General features: G+C 43.3%; 1 protein-coding gene across 1 annotated transcript in view; it reads right to left on the reverse strand.

Moving 5' to 3' along the window:
- The window catches only part of LOC122556333 (claudin-16-like), a 39,456-nt gene extending 26,923 nt beyond the window's left edge, over positions 1 to 12,533 (reverse strand). The window contains exon 1 of the mRNA XM_043702964.2: positions 12,409 to 12,533. Coding sequence (XP_043558899.1) covers positions 12,409 to 12,522 — 114 coding nt within the window. The 5' untranslated portion in view covers positions 12,523 to 12,533. The remainder of the gene's footprint in view (positions 1 to 12,408) is intronic.
- Between the last annotated feature and the right edge of the window lie 509 nt (positions 12,534 to 13,042).

Consider the following 13,042-nt stretch of genomic DNA (forward strand, 5'->3'; position numbering starts at 1 on the left):
ACACTTCTGCCCTCACCATTTCCCCTCTTTCCCAGAATGATGATAGGGCCCTTATATCCATTCCACTAGTTTCCACATTCAGTGGATCATTCTCCACCATTTGCATAACCTCCAGCAGGTAACCAGCAACAAATACATCTTCTCCTCCCCTCCACTGTTAGCATTCTACAGGGACTGTTCCATTTGTGACACCCTGTTCCTTCTCCATCACTCCTAACATCTCTTCACCCACCCCTCACAGTACCTTGCAATCACAGAAGGAGTGGCACTTACTCATTCATCTTCTTCTTCCTCACAGTTCAGAGCCCCACTTTGCTATAGTCACTGATCACAATGCAGTCTCCTTTACAATGGTGAGACCAAGTGCAGGCTACATGACTGAAATGAGGAACATCTCTGTCTGTAAGAATGACCTCAGACCTTGCAGTTGCTTGTCAGTTCAATAAGCTACCTTGCTGCATGGTCACATTTCAATCTGAGGCCTGCTACATTGTTCCACGGAAGCTGCTTTCAGGTAGCCGAAGAACATTTGATTTTCCATTTAGGTGTTTTACAATCTTCAGGATTCAACATGAGTTCAGCAACTTCAGAGCATGAACATTATCTTGCATTTTGATTACAACCACCACGTTTTGTTGGCCATGCTCTCAGTAGAACAAACCTAATTGCTCTTATTTAAACCTATCATTAACACCTATTTTATTATTGAAAAAGGTTATTTTTTACAAAATTATAAAATTACAATAAAAATAGTATAACAATCTTATAATGTAACAACAATAACAATAAATTAACTACTACTCTACAAAACAAATCAAAGAAAAAATCTACCCATACTACAATTCTATAAATAATTAAACAAAATAACTTAAACTCAATTAAGTTAAATTAAATTACACTACTTAGCGCAACCTCAGTGAAGCTCCCCATCATTGGGAGCATCAGTTGGCATACCCATATTTATTCAGGATTCTTCCTGTCAGGGCACCTGGACTGCCAGACCTAGTCCTCGTGGCTATACAAAGGCCCCAATCAATATAGCCAACAAGTCTGTGACTATATAGTTCAAAAAAGGGCTGCCACATCTTATAAAAAAGTTCCATTTTCTGGTGCACCATACTGGTAAGGACGTCTAGGGGGACAAGTTCCATAGCTAACTTGTGCCATCCTGACAGGCTGGGAGCATTTTCTGAGATCCAGCTCATCAAAATGTCCTTCCTCGCACAATATGTAAAAATATTAAACAGTTTCTTCCCATGCAGATTCGGCAGGCCCAAGTGGAGGGATACTGGATCTAGCTTGACTTGAGTTTCCAAGATCCCTTCCAAAACATTTGCTATAGCACCTCAAAACCTGTAAAGCTTGCGGCACAACCACAAGCAATGGGTGAGAGTACCAAAGCTAATTTTGCATTTGAGGCACGTTGGAGACGTTCCTTTTTAAAATTTTGTAAGCCGCTCTGGGCCAAATAGGCCCTGTGGAGAATCTTCAGTTACACAGTCCATGTTCTATTACAGATCAAAATCTTTCTCACGTTCTCCCAAATGTCCTCCCATACCTCTGACGAGATCTCCACTGCCAATTCTCAAGCCCAGATCCCACAGAGCTGTCCAATGTATCTTGAAGTGCCACCTCCCAGTAAATGGTAGAGGGTACTAATCGAGAGAATACCTGTGGACCCAAGTACTCTCCTCTCCACATCAGATTTATAAGGATTAACCAATAGTGTGGTCTTTTTCTGTATAAAGTCCCTAATCTGAATAACGAAAGAGGTCCCGACTGGACATTTCATATTAATGACTCAACCAATCGAAAAACATCATGACCTCCCCATCGAATATGTCTCCCAGACAGGAGACTCCTCTAGATTCCCATAATCTAAAGGCAGAATCCATCAATCCTGGCATTCCTACTATGGGAGTAAAAAGGGAGACTTTATATAAGTTTCATTTGTTTTGTCATATCATTCTCCATGCTTTGACCATGTTAATGACAATCGGATTTCTACAATGCTCCATGACAGTCCTCATCTTGTCCATAATCAGCATACCAATAAGGGGACATTTTGCCTGAGAGACGTCAATGTCCAGCCATATTGACCTCAGATCTTGACAAGTCTACTCATTCACATAAGGTAATAGGGAACTTATTTGATATCTCTTGAAGTCTGGGAATTCTACCCTCCCGCCAATCCCCTGTGGAAGCTGCAGTTTAGCAAGCTTAATAAGAGGTTGCCTGTGATGCTAGATGAAAGAACCAAGCCAACCATTAAGTCTCTGCAACACTTACGTAGTTAACATCAACAGGAGTACTCATATGGGATATAATAAGCATCTAAGGAGACTAGCAAGCCTGGAATTGGCTTCTGCTGGAACACCCGGACCACGTTCAGTATTCTTCTAATGTTAGGCCTGATCCTCCTTTACAATAGAGGGCAAGACCTTCTCCACCTCAACGCTAGCGTTTTAGACAGAATTTTAAAATCCATGTTTAGCAGTGAGATGGGCACAGCCCTCTGGGACTTTCTCTATCTTGAGAATAAGGGAGATTTTAGCTTCTCTCAGAGAGGACTGAAGGCAGTCCTGACTGTACGAATAATTGTACATGTCCAACATTAGCCTGGCCAGCATATTTATAAACTCCTTATAAAACTTGCTCGTAAATCCATCTGGGTTGGGTGCATTGCCACTTTGGACCTGCATTGCACCTCCTGGACCTCCTGGATTGTCAGAGTGGCATTCAAAAGGGACGCCCGCTCTGAAGTTACCCCTGGAAGGTCCAAGTTATTTAAAAAAGGACTCCATCCTCACCAACCTGTCCTCGCAGCCCTCCAATCGATACAGATCAAAATAAAACTCCCTAAATGCCATGTTAATCTTTTTTGAATCACAAGTGGGAGTACCAGTACCCTCTCTAATGGATGTGATAGATTGGGGGGTGCTTTTCTTCCTGGCTAGATATGCCAGGTATCTACCCAGTTTATCACCATACTTGGTAGCCTTTGTTTCGCAAAGGAAATCTCTTTCTTTGCTGTCTGAGTGAGTGCGGAATTCAGAGAAACCAACGGTTTGTCAAAATATGCAGCTTGGCTGCCTTCAACCAGGCCTCAAGCATACGCTGCTGCTCTCTCTTCTATCATAGAGTCATAGAGTCATAGAGATGTACAGCATGGAAATAGACCCTTCAGTCCAACCCTTCCATGCCGACCAGATATCCCAACCCAATCTAGTCCCACTTGCCAGCACCCGGCCCATATCCCTCCAAACCCTTCCTATTCATATACCCATCCAAATGCCTCTTAAATATTGCAATTGTACCAGCCTCCACCACATCCTCTGGCAGCTCATTCCATACACGGACAACCCTCTGCATGAAAAGGTTGCCCCTTAGGTCTCTTTTATATCTTTCCCCTCTCACCCTAAACCTATGCCCGCTAGTTCTGGACTCCCCAACCCCAGGGAAACGACTTTGTCTATTTATCCTATCCATGCCCCTCATAATTTTGTAAACCTCTATAAGGTCACCCCTCAGCCTCCGACGCTCCAGGGAAATCAGCCCCAGCCTGTTCAGCCTCTCCCTGTAGCTCAGATCCTCCAACCCTGGCAACATCCTTGTAAATCTTTTCTGAACCATTTCAAGTTTCACAACATTTTTCCGATAGGAAGGAGACCAGAATTGCACGCAATATTCCAACAGTGGCCTAACCAATGTCCTGTATAGCCGCAACATGACCTCCTGACTCAATACTCAATACTCCAATCAATAAAGGAAAGCATACCAAACGCCTTCTTCACTATCCTATCTACCTGCACTCCAAGGTCTCTTTGTTCAGCAACACTCCCTAGGACCTTACCATTAAGTGTATAAGTCCCACTAATATTTGCTTTCCCAAAATGCAGCACCTCAAATTTATCTGAATTAAACTCCATCTGCCACTTCTCAGTCCATTGGCCCATCTGGTCCAGATCCTGTTGTAATCTGAGGTAACTCTCTTCTCTGTCCACTACACCTCCAACTTTGGTGTCATCTGCAAACTTACTAACTTCCAGCTCACTGAATAAGAGATAATTATACCCCTTGCATAGACCTTGGCAGTCTCCCAGAGAAACAAAGGGTTACTGGCCATACCCAAATATCCCAGAAAGTTTAACACTCCCGCATAAAGTAACCAATAAACTTGCTGTCCTTCAGGAGAAAAGGATCCATGTGCTAATGCTGTGAACCTGTCCCATTACCTCTAGCCTTAACCTTCAAATACACTGCTGCATGATCAGAAATGGCTATGTTCCCAATTGTACAGGATAGTACCGAATCAAAAAAAATACCGGCGGAGCAAAAAACATATCAATCCTTGTGTGGCACGTGTGCGGGTTGGAGAAAAAGGTAAAGTCCCGACCCTCAGTGTGAAGGCATCCACCCAGTCCTAACTCCACACATAAGTCCACCAGTTGTTTGGATTGCAGGGAGGTGCCTGGGAGACCCCTGCGTATCCTGCTCACATCAGAATTCATAAGACGATTGAAGTCTCCCCCATAATCAGGTAGTACACTCCAAGGGCCATCAGCCTGGAATGTGCATCGGTTAAAACTTTAAGGGGGTGTGCCAGGTGACAATAAAGATATCGTACACCTCCCCAAGTATTAGAGCTCTGAGAGTCACAAACCGTCCATATTTATCCTTAATCTGGTCTAACAGCTGAAATGGGAGATTCTTCTGAATGAGTATAGCCTTGCTTTTAGAATTGAAGGACAAAAAGAACACCAAGCTGAACCCTCCCTGCTGGGACTTTAAATGCTCCTTATCATCTGGATGGGTTTCTTGCAACAGAGCGACATTGACCCTCTCTTTTCTAAGAAACAAAAGCACTTTCTTTCTCTTAATCAGTGAGTGATTTCCCTTTAATGTTCCAGGTGCACCATTTAAATGAACAACTAGCCATAGCTATCTGAAACAGCCTGTGACCCCCCAGAGAAAAAAGCCTACTCATAACGCCCTGAGTGGAAACAGTAAAAAATTCCATAAAGTCTAGAAAACACAACTACAAAAGCATCGAAAACAAAACTTCTAAAAACTACTCCTACAGTAAACCCACACAAAAAACAGATAATAGGAGACTTTCCCCCTTGCCCACAGGGGGCACTCACACAACCCACTAACACCTCCATGGCTCCTTCTAGCTGAAGCCACGCCCCAAGCCCAGGCAAAACAAAAGTAAAGAATACATGTATCTTATAAACAAGGGAATTAGAAGGGGGTGTTTAACCCAAAACACCCATACATCAACCCCTGTTATTACTGATTTAAAAAACACCCCAAATCAAGAAAAAGAAAAAAGGGAAGAATAAAATAAAAGGAGAAAGAAAGAAACCCCATATATTAAAGGGACAAAACCAGGTAAACAAAGTAAACAACAGAGAAAACAAATAAAACACTATTGTCTATATTTCTTGAACCAGCCAGTCAATTTTACTTTGTCCAGGTAGTCCTTTGCCTTTTCTGATGAATCAAAGATATGCACGGACCCTCCGTGGCTGAAACGCAACACTGCCGGGTACCTTACAGAGTACTGAATGTTCAAGTCTCTCAGCCTCTTCTTTGTTTCATCAAAGGTCTTCCTCTTGTGGATCACAGCTGCAGAAAAGTCCTGAAAGAACATAATTTTTAATCCTTTTGTAGATCAGGGCCTGTGGATCCTTCCCCAACGTTTTGGAAGCTTCCAATGCCATTTAATTGTCTATATAATACTGGAATATAGTATTGAATATAGAATATAATATAGAATATAATACTAGAACCGGGCAGGGGTGCTAGTCTGATCCGGGCCTGCGCACCGTGAACCAGTGAGCTCATTCGACTCGCACCTGGCCCAGCTTGGCTTCCATTACCAAGAATTGCTGAAGCAATTACTCAAAAAAGCTGACTGGCTGATCCCCTTCCTCTCGTTCCAGCAACCCAATAACACCGATATCCTTCCTCTGACCTTGATTTTCAACGTCGTCGACCTGCTCCACTTTTGCCCGTACCTGTTTCTCCAAGTCCTGGATTCTGCCACTGTCTCCAATGCCGCAGTCCGCTGCTCAACCTCCTCCACGTGCTGCCCGAAATGCTGGATCTCCTGCTCATGCTTTTGTAGATCGGTTCCAGCCTACTCTGGGTCTCCTCCATCGCTGATTCGATTTTCTCTCAGAGTGTAACAAACCCTGGAACCAGGCTTTGCTGAGCAGCTTAAGTTCAAAGGAGTTTCCACAGAGGTTGGCGCTGCAGCTGTGGGCATGCCCGTTACTGTAGGGGGATGCCCTACTTGTTGCGATCCACACGGCCCTTTACCTTTGGTCATCTTCCCTGATCACTAAAAATAATGTACAGAGATTCTGGGAACTTAAAACTGCCGATTTGTACAAAAACAGCCAGTAAGGGGAGGGTAAAAACACCACTTTGCCTAGGTTGTGATGTGGAGACCTATTAGTTCGCCGCCATCTTGGATCCCCCCATTAACACCTACTTTAAACCTAAATCTCTCCTTTGCCACTATTAACACTCCTTTTGTCTGTTGTTCTGGGCACCTAATTTCACCATCTGTTCCACTCACTGCTGTTCCTCCTTTGTCAACAGCATTAAAATATCATTTACCCACCACCTTCCATTCTGAAGAAGTGTCATTGCACTTGAAACATTAACTCTGTCCCTTTCTCCATAAATGCTACTGTAACTGCTGAATTTGGTCAGCATTTTCTCTTTTTATTATTAATGAAAATTGTTGGACCCAGGACACGCTGAGGAAGTTTTGCTGTAATGTCTTGTGGCTCAGGTGACTGTCCTCCAAAAACCACAACTATTTTCCTTTGTGCTGGGTGTGCCACCAATCAGTTTTCCCCCTTGGTTCCAACAGTTTTGCTGGGGCTCCTTGATGTCAGACTTTATCAAATGCGGGCTTGATGTCAAAGGGTGGATCCCTCACCTCACCTCTGGAATTCAGCTCTATTGTCAATTTTTGAAGAAAGTCTGGAATGCAATCAGGAGCTGAGTGGCCCTGGCAGAACTCAAACTAAGCCTCAATGAACAGATTACTACATTTGCCAGCACTGTTGATGACACCATCTTTACTGATTAATGAAAGTAAACTGATGAGGCAGTAATTAATTGGGTTGAATTGTCTTGTTTTTTGTGGACACCACATACTATTATGACCTTAGTTGATGTTACTAGTGGACAAGTAAGAACCCAGAATGACACCTGGTGTGATAAACCTCTTTTCTTAATTAAAGTGGTGGACATTCACTGAAATATATTCACACAAAGCTACAGATTTTCTCTGACAATAAGCAGAACTTTATTATATGAGAAATAGAATAAAGTAGAGTAAATTAAGCGATTTAAATACAGAACACAGTTTGCAAAATCTTAAATATACAGCAAAACAAAGTTTTACCTATTCCCAAAAATCATTACGTTATAGTGATCAAAATCAAGATAAATTATCCTGCTATATCAAATAATTAAGTTAACTTAACTGCTTCTCCTCAGTCCTGTCCAATGAACTGTGACTTGTTCTTATATGAATACTCACAACATGGAAAGTATAGACTCTCTCAATGCTTTAACAGTCTACTAATTTCGAACCAAATAGTCCCCTGCTCTGGAAATCTCACAAGCTAAATGGTTACATTAAGGTACCTCAGCTTTCCCTGAACCATCCTATATTCCTTTCTACGAAATAAACTTCTGACACTAGTCAGTTAAAAATCACACAACACCAGGTTCTAGTCCAACAGGTTTATTTGGAAGCACTAGCTTTCAGAGTGCTGCAACGAACTGATGAAGGAGCAGTGCTCCAAAAGCTAGTGCTTCCAAATTAACATGATGGACTAGAACCTGATGTTGTGTGATTTTTAACTTTGTACACCCCAGTCCAACACCGGCATCTACAAATCATGATACTAGTCAGGTCACCTTTAAAACTGCCCTGAGAGCTTTCAATCTTTGGGATTTCTTAAACTAGAACTAACTCTGTTTATTTTCGGTGAAAAATAAGCCAATACCTTTCAATGGTTATACTCCCAGTCATAAACGCAGTATGAACAATCTTCTATTAAAACTGTAAAGGTTTGCAGTCACCTGCTGTCTGATAGATGCTGTAGTAGGTCACTGTTGTGGAAAGACATTTTGACTACTTTTCAAAACATTTCTCCAAAGTAAAGAAACCCATATGCCAATTGCTTAAAATTCCAACTCTAAAAATGATATTAATTTATATATAAACCACACACAATGTGTCATCAATACTTGGACAATTTTCCACATTTTCAGGAAAGGTGACAGTATTTTTGCTGTGCTGGAACAGTTTGGTTGCAGCTGCAGCTAGTTCTGGAGAAATTTTCAGTGCTATTGCATAATGTTATGAGGCCCCATAGCCTTTCTATCCAGCTTCTAGTGTTTTCACATGGAGTGAATTGAATTAGTTGAAGACTGGCAACTGTGAGGCTGAGTATCTGTGTCAAAGGCTAAGATGGATCATTCATTTGACACTTGTCATTGAAAATACTTTCAAATTCTTCAGTTTTTGTCCTTTCCAATGATATGGGATTGAGGGGTTTAGGAATTGGGATGAAGGAAAAGGAGTAAGAGAGATGGAGGAACTGAGTGATGTAAATATGATCAGGACTGTTTGCTAACATTGGAGGGTAAGCAACAGCACAAGGTGGTTGGGCTGAATAGCCTGCTTCAGTGTAGTGACTTAGATGTAATGTCCCACCACAATCCCAGTCCAGTTAAAGGTCACCACCAATCATGGGAGATATGATGATCTTGGCATGACCTAATTGGGAAGTCTGAATAATTGAGAGTGGGAATATCTCCAAATCAGGCTGAAATTACTGAAGTTAATGTGTGTTAAATGAAGTTAATCATTACATTGAATAGTGTGCATCTTTCAGAGTGAGTGAGCAGCTTATTATAACACAGTGGTTTCACACACAGCTCCTGCTGATTATTATGATCTGAATATTACCAGACCCTGTGAGGCTTGACATTCATCTGCATTACATGCACAATTAACCACCAAAATGAACACAATATTAAATATTATATAGAAGTTGAGCCAGGCCATTCACCTGGTCCAGAGTGGCACTGGGTACATTGACAATAGAACTCTGTCTGACGACTGACAGATTACATCCATTCAATGGGAAACTTGCCAAATTATGATCCAATCAACTTATTAAAAGCTGACAGTCAAGCTTCTTGCTCTATTAAGAGCCTTTCCATGGAATCCTGCCTCACCAGAAGCTGCCAGATAATCGGAGACTAGCCAATCAGTGTCCTAAAGACACTTAGTTGAGACCTAGTCACATTAGGGAATCCAACTGTGAGAAGGTAAGTGATTTTCTGTTGCTTCTTACTGGAATGGGGAGATGGGGTGCAGGGCCTTGGAGGACAAGAGTGAAGATAGTGGCTACCCCCCCCGCCCCAAAAGCTCCCACCAGTAAATCCAATTGCCCCAAATTTCTAACCTACTGGGAAGATAAATAATTGGCCAGTGGTGAGTTGAGGAACTAAAATGGCCAGTAATCGGCTACTTAAGGTTTTAATTGCTGGTGAGTTGAGAAAGACCGCAATAACCATTCTCAGCTCAGTGTTTGATAGCTTACATGGTGAGAAGAGGGTGAAGTCACTGCAAGGCAACTCGACAATTATTTTCCCTTGTCACCATCACTGGGAAGGGAGTGGTTTGGTGATTAAACTCCCCCCTCCCCCTTAAACCGTGAAACACTGAGTTTACATTGAAATAACCACATTCTAAAGTGTGAATTCAAGTTGCTTTGTAATCCCTGTTTATACCGAATTTCCAGGCACTTTTCCTCTTCACAGATGTTTAGCCCAATGGCAGATTCAGGAGCTCATGCAGCTTTTCAACTGGGATGATTTGGTTTTATGAGAAGTAGCTATTTTTGCTGATAGATCTTTATTCACAAGATCACAAAGAAAGAAAGACTTGTGTTTACAGGCCTTTCATACATTTAGTACTTTGTGAAGCAATTTACAGCAACTGAAATAGCCCTGTGGTAAGCTAGAAACACAGCAAACAATTTGCACACAGCAAGGTCCCACAAACAGAATGAAGATTTTCTTTTTTGTGACATTTGTTAGAATCTTAGAATCCCTACAGTACGGAAGCAAGCCATTCAGCCCATCGAGTCCATACTGACCCTCCGAAGAGCGTCCCACCCCCTACCCTATCACTGTGACCCTACATTTCCCAAGGCTATTCCACCCAATCTACACATAGCTAGGCACTATGGTCAATTTAGCATAGCCAACCCACCTATAACGTGCACATATTTGGACCCTGGGCGGAAACTGGAGCATAGTTGGGAGGAAACCCACCCAGACATGGGAAGAATGTGCGAACCCCACACAGATAGTTGCCCTGAAGGTGGAATCAACACTGTGAGGCTGGAACGCTAACCACTCAGCCACTACGATGAGGAACAAACACTGGAACTACCCTGCTCTTTTTTAGAGTAGCAGAGTCTTTTATGTCTATCTGTAAGAGAAGATAAGCTCCCTGCCCGTTCATAAGACAGCACCTCCAACAGTGCAGCACTTCCTGCACTGGGTATGCCAGCCTGGACTGTGTGCTCAAGTCTCCAAGTGGGTGACCTTCAGGTGAATGAAGCAATTGAGGCCCACTGATAAGCTCAGCTGAAGGAGGATCATTTAACCAGTTCAAATTTTCTCCTCTCAGAATCTAAACACATCTGTCTCCCATGACAGAATCCCATAATTCCATCAACTGAATTCAATTTCCCAACTATCGACCACACCCCTCCAACCGTAACAAGGACAGAATGCCCCTGGTGCTCACCTTCCACCCTACCAACCTTCGCATAAACCAAATCATCCGCCGACCGGACCCCACCACCAGGGATATATTTCCCTCCCCACCCCTTTCCGCCTTCTGCAAAGACCGTTCCCTCTGTGATTACCTGGTCAGGTCCACGCCCCCCTACAACCCACTCTCCCATCCTGGCACCTTCCCCTGCCACCGCTGGAATTGCAAAACCTGCACCCATACCTCCTCCCTCACCTCCATCCAAGGCCCTAAAGGAGCCTTCCACATCCATCAAAGTTTTATCTGCACATCCACCAATATCATTTATTGTATCCGTTGCTCCTCTACATTGGGGAGACCGGACATCTCCTAGCAGAGCGCTTTAGGGAACATCTCTGGGACACCCGCACCAATCAACCACAACGCCCCGTGGCCCAACATTTCAACTCCCCCTCCCACTCTGCCGAGGACATGGAGGTACTGGGCCTCCTTCACAACCGCTCCCTCACCACCAGACGCCTGGAGGAAGAACGCCTCATCTTCCTCCTCAGAACACTTCAACCCCAGGGCATCAATGTGGCCTTCAACAGTTTCCTCATTTCCCCTTCTCCAACCTCAACCTAGTTCCAAACTTCCAGCTCAGCACTGTCCCCATGACTTGTCCTACCTGCCTATCTTCTTTTTCCCCATCCACTCCCCCCTCCCCCCTAACCTATCACCTTCATCCCCTCCCCCACTCACCTATTGTACTCTATGCTACTTTCTCCCCACCCCCACCCTCCTCTCACTTATCTCTCCACTCTTCAGGCTTTCTGCCTGTATTCCTGATGAAGGGCTTTTGCCTGAAACGTCGATTTTACTGCTCCTCGGATGCTGCCTGAACAGCTGTGCTTTTCCAGCACCACTCTAATCTAATGTCCCAACTATGCACACCCTTCCTGACAATCTGCTCCAGCTGCTGATCACAGTCTGTGTGAAAAAGTACTCCCATGTTACTTCAGACCTGCCTCAAGAAAACTTCAACTTTCTTCAATCTAGCAAGGAGACAAGACCATTCAGCTCCATTGACCCTGTTGCACAGGAACTGGAGGAGACAATTCTGCTCCTTTGAGCCAGTAATACAGGAATAGGAGGCCATTCAGCTTCACCAGCCTATTTCACCATTTAACAAGATTACACTTCCTCTCTGTATCTATCAATATTGATCTTGTACTGTTTCATCCCCTTACCTCATCAGCTCTACCAACCCGTTTAAAATTAACATTCAGAAAATTCAAGGACTCCACAGGGGCTTGTGACCCTACCTCCTCACTTAATTGCTAATTCACACTGTGCTATTTGATCCAAAGCATTGGCCAGATTCAGAAGAACCCAATCAGGTTTGGGTTTATTGTGGAATTTAAAATAAATGTAGGTTCAACAGTAACCTCATGTCAAAATTTTATAAGTAATTTTGCCCAGCAGCTGAGGATTTCGGAAACAGTTCTCAGAAAGAAGATCTGCATTTTACGTTACAAAAGCCTCAACTCTGATTTTCTTCCTCATCCCTCCCTTCCTTGACTACCTGGCAGACTCACCTCCAAACTATCATCTGCGTTCACCATCCAACAGTCTGTCCATGTGGCCACAATAAGGAAGCAGGCAGAAACCAGAGAGATGAAAAAAGCTACCACCTGCAGCACCTGCCTCATCCTAGCCCGTCTTCGCCTGGACTATCAAGGTGCAAACAACACTCGAAGGTCAACAAACCCTCACTCTCAATCCCAGCTCTCAGTACTTCACTCGCTGCGGATTCCTGCACTGACTGACTTTGGTCAAACTCACCTGAATACCAGGTGACTGATCAGAGACTCCAGCCAATCACACCATCTCATTAGTACTGTGGACTTTTTATTTCAGAGTTGAGGAAGTCACCTGTGTAAACTCAAGGACATTGTAAAGGACAACAGGAAAGCAATGAGGAGCAGGAACAAAGCTGGAATGAAGGAGAGGTCATAATTAGTGAATTATTATACACAGCAGGAAAAAAGTTGATGAATTAAAGGATACAAACAGCAGAAATGAGTAAGCTGACAAGAATACAGATCAGAACAAAAAGAAATCTCAGGAATGGTACGATATGATCAAAGAACCAACAGTAGGGGCCAGGAAAGCAAGGGAGATAGTTCAAAATCCAAAAACAGAACTGGCAAGATAATTATTAATTTGGAG

This window comes from Chiloscyllium plagiosum, unplaced genomic scaffold (genome assembly GCF_037043375.1).
Source record: "Chiloscyllium plagiosum isolate Xiang-an unplaced genomic scaffold, Cpla_swu_hap1 HiC_scaffold_13, whole genome shotgun sequence".
Lineage (NCBI taxonomy): Eukaryota > Metazoa > Chordata > Chondrichthyes > Orectolobiformes > Hemiscylliidae > Chiloscyllium > Chiloscyllium plagiosum.